General features: G+C 37.2%; 1 protein-coding gene across 8 annotated transcripts in view; it reads right to left on the reverse strand.

Annotated features, from left to right (window-relative positions):
* Positions 1-9,051, reverse strand: part of PLEKHH2 (pleckstrin homology, MyTH4 and FERM domain containing H2) — a 107,833-nt gene that overhangs the window by 33,590 nt on the left and 65,192 nt on the right. For all 8 annotated transcript variants that reach the window (XR_003434058.1, XR_003434057.1, XR_003434059.1 and 5 more), the window contains 2 exons: positions 5,078-5,257; positions 901-1,009 (listed from right to left, as the gene is read on the reverse strand). Coding sequence is in view for 5 of the 8 variants with exons in the window: in XM_027113251.1 (XP_026969052.1) it covers positions 901-1,009; positions 5,078-5,257 (289 nt within the window). In the remaining 3 variants the exon portion in view is untranslated. The remainder of the gene's footprint in view (positions 1-900; positions 1,010-5,077; positions 5,258-9,051) is intronic.

Below are 9,051 nucleotides of genomic sequence, written 5' to 3' on the forward strand. Positions count from 1 at the left end.
TGGCCTCACATTAAATCAGTCCTTTAGAAATTACCTCATTCTGGCTTGGCTCACAATTTAAGTCATAAAAGTCATGAAAAACCTCTGATAACATTATTTTATTTCAGTTTCCAGGCCATTGGGATTCTCCTATTTCTGTTTTGGATAAATTAAAGCTAGAAGAGTTTGGTACAAATATTCTAGGCCAAAACAAGTCTACCAGGGCGTTGTCATGTTGCTTAAATGTGCTAGATTGGTGACCTAGGTGGGGAGATGACTGTACATGAGAGGGAGCTGGGGGAAGATACAGAGAGGAGAAGCCAGAGCAGAAAGAGACAGAAAGATAAAGAGGAACTTGAAGTCATTCCTAAAATCAACATTTATTAAATTCCTATGCTAGACATTGCAAATAAAATGTGATCTCTATTATTAAGTAAAGCAGAGCTTAGAATCTAGGCTCTCAATGGGGAAACCTTAGCCATAAAAAAAAAACTTCAGTGCAAAGCAACAAATGCTATAAAAGTTTTAAATGGTAAAGTGCATTGGGATATAATTTTAACATTTATTAGGCACCTTTTATGATCCAGATGCTGAGTTGGGATGGGTTGGCTGGGGGAGCTCCTAAGGTAGGTAGGATTTCATCAAGTTGGTGGGGAATGTGAAGGAAGAAGGGTGTTCCAGGCAGAGGGAGTAATGTGAGCAAAGGCAGAGAGGTGTGACAGGATATGGACATGTCAAGGAATGACGGTGTCCTTAGAGCCGAAGAACCACAATGAGAATCCTGGCCCATGACAAGCAAAGCCTGTGAGAAGATGGGTACATCTCAGGGAAACAGGAACCCGCAAAGTGAAAACTCTATTAGGCTAAGGGAGTTAGGGGCCCATTTCATAAACCATAAAGCCTTGTACGTTATAAACTTACAAGGTTCCCCTTCTATATTTAGCAATTTGCAAACGAGTTGTTCAAATTCAGATCCAACATTTACATTGTTACTTCCAGCTGCAACAGTCAGGTGATAAAGCCAAGTGTCCTTAAAAATCAAAACATATTAATAGAAATGTTAACCAAGAGACAGTTTTTGATGACTTAAGGAAAAACACAACTTGCATAAACAGTAGAAAACTTTGACAATGGAAAAAAAAAAAACACTCTTAATTTTTAAATAATAACTAAAAGCCACTTAAAGAGTTCTGAAGCCAGCTTATTTGAATTGTGCTCATAGTACCTTTTCCCCATTGTTCACATTTAGAAAAGCATAAGAAAATTAAGAAAGTAACGTGACATTAAGAGACTAGAATAAATACAACCAATTAATATTCTTTTATGAAATACAACAAATTCTATCAAATTTAAAATCTGACTCCTAGTACGTACAAATAGAACATATAAAATACCTAGGAAATCCAGAAAATTTAAAGAAGGAAATAATACCCAGAAGGAACATACCTCAACACAATAAAGGCCTTATAAGAAAAGCCCACAGCTAATATCATACTCAATGGTGAAAAAGTGAAAGCTTGTCCTGTAAGATCTGGAACAAGGCAAGGATGCCCACTCTTGCCACTTCTATTCACCATACCACTGGAAGTCCTAGCCAGAGCAACAGAGTAAGAAAAAGAAATAAAAGGCATCCAAATCGGAAAGGTAGAAGTAAAATTATCTCTGTTTGCAGATGACATTATCTTATTTGTTGAAAACCCTAAAGGTTCCATAAAAACACTGTTAGAACTAATACATTTAATAAAGTTGCAGGATACAAAATCAACATACAAAAATCAGTTGTGGGGACTTCCCTGGTGGTGCAGTGGTTAAGAATCTGCCTGCCAATGCAGGGGACATGGGTTCGAGCCCTGGTCCAGGAAGATCCCACATGCCACGGAACAACTAAGCCTGTGCGCCACAACTACTGAGCCTGTGCTCGAAAGTCTGTGAGTCACAACTACTGAGCCCACGTGCCGCAACTACTAAAGCCCGTGCACCTAGAGCCTGTGCTCCGCAACAACAGAAGCCACCGCAAGGAGAAGCCTGCATACTGCAAGGAAGAGTAGCTCCCACTCACCACAACTAGAGAAAGCCCGCGCACAGCAATGAAGACCCAACACAGCCAAAAAATAAGTAAAATAAATGAACTAATTAATTTTTAAAAATCAGTTGTGTTTGTATACACTAACAATGAATTATCCGAAAAGGAAATTAAGAAAACAATCCCAAAACAATAGCAAAAAAAAAAAAAGAATAAAGTACTTAGGAATAAACTTAACCAAGGAGGTGAAAGATTTGTACACCAAAAACAATAAAGCACTAATGAAAGAAACTAAAGCAGACACAAATAAGTGGAAAGACATCCAGTCATAGATTGGAAGAATTAATATTATTAAAATGTCCATACTACCCAAAGCAACCCATAGAGATTCAAAGTAATCCCTATCAAAATCCCAATTTTTTTTTTAACAGGAATAGAAAAAACAATCCTAAAATTCACATGGAACAACAACAGCCCCCAAATAACCAAAGTAATTTTGAGTAAGAAGAACAAAGCTGGAGGGATCATACTTCCTAATTCAAAATATATTACAAAGCTACAGTAATCAAAATACTATGGTACTGGCATAAAAACAGACATTAGGTCCATCAATGGGCCTAATGATTGCTTCATTAGGCCAATGGGACAGAATGGAGAGTTCAGAAATAAAACCATGCATATATGGTCAACTGATTTTTGACAAGGTTGCCAAGAATACAGTGGGCAAAGGATTGTCTCTTCAATTAATGGTGTTGGGAGAACTGGATATCCATAGGCAAAACAATGAAGTTGGAGGGCTTCTCTGGTGGTGCAGTGGTTTAGAATCCGCCTGCCAATGCAGGGGACACAGGTTTGAGTCCTGGTCCCGGAAGATCCCACATGTTGCAGAGCAACTAAGCTTGCATGCCACAACTACTGAGCCTGCACTCTAGAGTCTGTGAGCCACAACTACTGAGCCCGCGTGCTGCAATTACTGAAGCCCATGCACCCTAGAGCCTGTGCTCCGCAACAAGAGAAGCCACCGCAATGAGAAGGCCATGCACTGCAACAAAGAGTAGCCCCTGCTTGCCACAACTAGAGAAAGCCCATGCGCAGCAACGAAGACCCAACACAGCCGAAAATAAGTAAATAAAATATATATTAAAAAAAAATGAAATTGTACCCTGATATCACACAGTACACAAAGTCAATTCAAAATGGAATAAAGACTTAAACATCAGACCTGAAACCATAAAACTCCTAGAAGAAAACATTGAGAAAAAGCTTCTGGACACTGGCCTTGGCAATGATTTCTTGGGTATGACACCAAAAGCACAGGCAACAGAAGCAAAAATAGACATGTGGAATTACATCAAACTAAAAAGCTTCTGCACAGCAAAGGAAACCATCAACAAAATGAAAAGATAACCTACTGAGTGGGAGAAAATATTTCAAATCATATTTCTGATAAGGGGTTAATATTTAAAATACATATAAAACTCATACAACTCAATAGCAAAAAGACAAACAATCCAATTAAAAAATGGGCAGAGGATCTGAAAAACATTTTTCCCAAGAAGACATACAGATGGCCAACAGGTACACAAAAAGGAGCTCAACATCACTAATCGTCAGGGAAATGCAACTGAAAACCACAATGAGTTATCACCTTACACCTTTTAGAATGGCAACTATCAAAAACAGAACAAAACCCCAATAAGACAAGAAATAACAAGTACTGGTGAGGATGTAGAGAAAAGGGAGCCCTGTACACTGTTGGTGGGAATGTAAATTGGTGCAGCACTGTGGAAAACAGTATGGAGTTTCCTCAAAAAATTAAAAATAGAACTACTATATGATCCAGCAATTCTACTTCTGGGTATTTATCTGAAGGAAGTTTTATAATATAAATTTATATAAAATAGTAACTCAAAAAGATATATGCACCCCCATGTTCATCACACCACTATTTACAATAGCAAAGACATGGAAGCAACCTAAATGTCCATCGATGGATGAATGGGTAAAGAAAATATGGTATATACATACAATATTATTCAGCCTTAAAAAGGAGGAAATCCTGCCATTTGTGACAACATAGATGAATCTGGAGGACATTTCTGTGTCTGGTTTCTTAGCAATCAGGTTTGTTGCCTGCTAACAAACCAGACACAGAAAGACAAATACCATATAATACCACTTATATGACGGATCTAAAATAGTCAAACTCATAGAAGCAGAGAGGGAATGGTGGTTGCCAGAGGCCAGGAGGAAGGGGAAACAGGGTGGTATTAGTCAAAGGGTACAAAGTTTTGGTTATACAAGATGAATAAGTCCTGGGAAAAAAAAAAGATGAATAAGTCCTAGAGATCTATCATACAGCATGGTGCCTATAGTTAACAACGTTGTATTACATACTTTAAAATTTACTAAGAGGGAAGATCTTATGTTATGTAGTTCTTATCACACACACACAAAAATAATAATTAAAAAGAGGTTGAGAGGAAACTTTTGGATGTGATGGATAGGTTTATGCCATAGACTGCAGTGATGTTTTCATGCGCACATAATTATTTCCAAAGCATACATTGATTATGTATATAAGGAAGAAAGAAAGAAAAGAATCCATTTTTCTGCTCCCCAAATATACTGGACTTTTTTCTTTCTATTAAAATATATATGTACATTATATTTTCACATAGTTTGAGATTATATTAAGGACGTGCTTATACTATGTTAGTAAAAATCAGAAATTATAATTATCTATTTTTAATATAAAAAAGATATAAGGCTGCAGGATATTTTATCATATGGACATTATTTAATCAATTTCCTATTGTTGAACACTTAGATGGTTATTAATTTCATGCCGATAAAAAAATACCATGAAATCTAACATCTATTAAGTAAAAAAGGGTGTCTGTTATATTTTTTGTGTTTGAAATATATCAGAAATAAAATTATTTTAAAAATACTATGTCCAACAAATCTATACGTAAATCTTTGATTGTACTTAACGGTCATTTGAAAATTATTACCAATACTTAATCATATTAGTCTAAATCATTCTAAATCAACCAATTAGACCTTACATACCTTTTCATGCTTGGATCCAATCAGGAGGTAAGTCGGACCTTGGTCTTTGGGGTGGATCACAATAGTGTAATGTGTGGATAAAAGACTTCGCCCACTGGCTTCATAATCTTCATCTGAATCACAGGATCTGTCAACCTCTTCAACTTTAGCCTCCCAGAGTCTGATCTGACCTAAAGGAAACTAAAGTAAATATTAGTAATTGTAAGGAAGGAACTTTCTAAATATTTTCCTGCTAAAATTTTTCATAGTGTTTTTCATTCTTACCTTTATAAAGCATACTTTTTTTTAAATGAATGCTTAAAGCTAATTGGATTATCCACATTGGTACAAAAGTAGTAGCCACAACCAACATGCCAACTGTGATACTGAAGAACAATTTGAATACTAGACATTTAACTTTTGTGGAAAAAGCAAGAAGCCACTTCCATACAGTGGTTTGGATTATTCATTTGGACCAAAATGACACATTACCTAGTCAAGCAATTCAGTCAAAATATTCATTTGACTTTTTTCCCCACAGAATTAATTTAAGTTATTGGATCAAAAGGACAAGGGTAGACATAGTCTCAATACTATTCATAGAAAAAGTAACAAAGTTAAACAGCTGGTGTGAAGAAGTGTGATTAACTATCACTCTAAACCCTAATAAATGAGGAGTGTTTTGAGGCTATATACACATATATGATTTATTACACATGTAATATATCACAAAAAATGCCATGATTTCTTTCATCTTAATTTAAGTGTAAGAAAAACATCCTAAAAATGATTTATATTAAATTTTACCTACTCTTTTACTGATGAAAACCATTATTTGCTGTGTAGAATATTTAGCATATTTGTTTTAAAACTTTTCTTTAATTAAGTCCATTTATTCCAGCAACACACACAGTCTGCTTCAGATGTACAACTTCTAAAATATTCGGTCAGGTTTGGAATTGCAGCCTGAAAAAGTTCATTGTAACTCCAAGGACATTTACCATCTTACATTTCCATGCTCGGGCCCAGGGCTCAGTGCTTGGACTCTCTTTTCCCATCTACACTCACTCCCCTGGGTGATGTCATCCAAGCTCATGGCTTTTGCATCAGCATGTATTAGCTACTTCCAAATTTATAACTCCTGACCCACACTAGCTCTACTTAGATGTCTAATAGCATTTCAACGTCACTTGGTAAGTCCTCCCCCACCACCTGCTCTCCTGAGTCTGTCCCATCCCAGTTGTTCGCAACTTGATCCTTCCAGCTGTTCAGGCCAAAAAGATTGGCATTGTCACTGCCCCTTTTCTTGCTCTCATATTCCATACCCTTTTAGTCAACAAATCCTATCAGCAAATCTTTCAAAATATACCCAGAATCTGGTCTCTTCTCACACCTCCATTGCCACACTAAACCACAATCAGCTCTCACCTGAATTACTGTAAGAGTCTCCTAACCAGTCTCCTCCTAATTCCCTTCAGACAGTAGCTGGAGTGTTCCTGTTAGACACAGGTCAGATCATGTCACTGCTTGGCTCAAAATCCTCAAATGGCTTCTCATCTTACTTGGAGCAAAAGCTAAAGTCCTTACTATGATAAGGCCCCCTGCGATTTGGTCCCCGTTACTTTCCTGAACTCATCTCCTATTATCCTCTCCCTAACGGAGTCCAGTCCAGTCACACTGACCTTCTCACTATTCCTCAAACACACCTGGCATGCTCCTGCGAAGGCCTCTGCACTTGCTGTTCCTTTGGCTTGGAATACTCTTGCCTCTTTTACTTCCTTCAAAACCTAATTAAAATGTTGGCTTCTCAGTGAGGTCTTACCTAGATATCTTATCTGCCTAATAGCTGATTAATAGTAAAAAATTAATTCATTTGATTAAATGTGTTGTCTTTTACGAGAAACACTGCTTTTTCCCATTAAATTAATTACAGTTATTTTCTGAGTAGTTACCATGTGCAAAGCACCATTCTGGGGACTGAGTGAATAAAATTTCCTTCTGAAGGAAAAATGTGAAATTAACTTATCTATACTTTCAGAAAAAGGCAGTAAAACAAAAGCAAAATAATAGGGCAGAAAATTCACATTAATAAATAAAAAGCAAACTTTAAAAAATAGGATAAAGAAAACTAATTCTACTATGATAATACATGACAATACTATCCTAATTGTGTGCTTTAGGCATACCTAATCATATGACAATCAAGGTTCCATCTACCCCAATATTTAAAGATGATTATTCCTTTACCAGAGGATTTACCATGGTTCTATAAACAGTGAATAGACCGGGTGCTTTTAAATATTTTGACTGAATTTTTTAAAAGACACTGATTGAGATAAAGACAAATTGTTTCTGAAACATCTATAGCACAAAATGAAGTAAGCCTAATACCGATTCACAAGCATTCTCAACACTTTTCCAGTAATTATAATGGATTTCTGTTCAGCTATCTATATTCCTCTGACTTGTTCCTTCTGTGATCAATGTTATCCATTTTTAATAAAAAACAAAATTATTATTAGTAGTAATAGTAGGAACATTTAAATTCTACTCTCAGCAAATTTTAAATCATTTTTCTATTTATAAAACCCGAATATAGAAACTTGGTAAAAACAGAAAGTTATTTAAAAAAAAGGAAGAAAAAAATCATCCATAATTCTACTCCCACTCAACATTTTGGCACAGTTCTTTCTGACTTTTCTGCTATGTGTATCTTTACATAGATGTGCTGGACTGAGAATTATAAACTCAGAATCCCAAACTTCCTGTGGAAGGTAAGCGTGAAAGAAGAGTCATGATTCTCCTGAGACAGCTGCAGTCAGATGCCTGGGCTGATGTATCACAGAGGCTTCTCAGTAAACTGCTGAGTACCAGCTGCCTCTGTGCTTTGTGTTCAGACCGTTGGTGCTGGCTTCTCAGATCTTCAGTGGCAGCTGCTTCCCCGACCTCTACTCCCCCAACTTTTCTAAAGTTATGTATGTCCCTAATTCTGCATTAAAATTGTTAAAAACTGGAATACACAGAGTGGCTTCTGTTTTCCTGACTGATAATTGAGTTAGGGTTATACTGAATATGCAGTTTTGTACTGTGCTTATTCTTGTATTATTTTTATGAGCATATTCCCACATTACTTCAGAGATATCACTTTCAATGGCTGCACTGTGTTAAGTACCAACCCATGAGCGATACTGACAATAATGGCATGCATTTTAAATATGGCTAGTCAGAACTGAGAGTGCAGACTATGAAAATAGAGCAGAGAAATACTAACTGACCTACATGGTCAGTGGACCAAGAAGTTTAGTCTCATTAACACAGTAATCAGTCACAGGCTGCTGTTCTGTGGAGCTGGCATCATTGTTCTATGCAAATACTCTTGGTCCATGTTAGTTCAATTTTTATAGTTTCAGTAATCCAAAGATGACATGGGGTATGCACAATGATAATTAGGTATACATTTCATGTTTGGAAGATACCCATCTTTTTACTTTGAAAATGCAATAACTCAAGTTTTGGCGGGGAGGAGATTAGTTAAAAATGAACGAATGGGATATAGATATGCAGACGGATGGATAGATAAGTGGTATCTAGGGATTCGAGGGCCTGGGACAGGACTGGATTCTTTTCCCTTCCCAGCTCTTTTTTCCTAGCTTGCTGTTCCCTTCAATCAACCTCATCTAGTCTGTCAGACCTGAAAAATATGAGAAATTGATGGTTGAAAGTGGGATAGAGGAAGACTTTTCTAGGTCTTAGAAGAAGAATTAATTAAAAGTTACTAAGGCTTATAATTAAGAATGAAAACCCCTGTAGGGGGCTTCCCTGGTGGCGCAGTGGTTGAGAGTCCGCCTGCCGATGCAGGGGACACGGGTTCGTGTCCCGGTCCGGGAAGATCCCACATGCCGCGGAGCGGCTGGGCCCGTGAGCCATGGCCACTGAGCTGGTGCTCCGCAACGGGAGAGGCCACAACAGTGAGAGGCCCGTGTACCGCAAAAAAA

The sequence above is a fragment of the Aethalodelphis obliquidens genome, unplaced genomic scaffold (genome assembly GCF_003676395.1).
Source record: "Aethalodelphis obliquidens isolate GAN/ISIS:26980383/991018 unplaced genomic scaffold, ASM367639v1 scaffold12, whole genome shotgun sequence".
Classification (NCBI taxonomy): domain Eukaryota; kingdom Metazoa; phylum Chordata; class Mammalia; order Artiodactyla; family Delphinidae; genus Aethalodelphis; species Aethalodelphis obliquidens.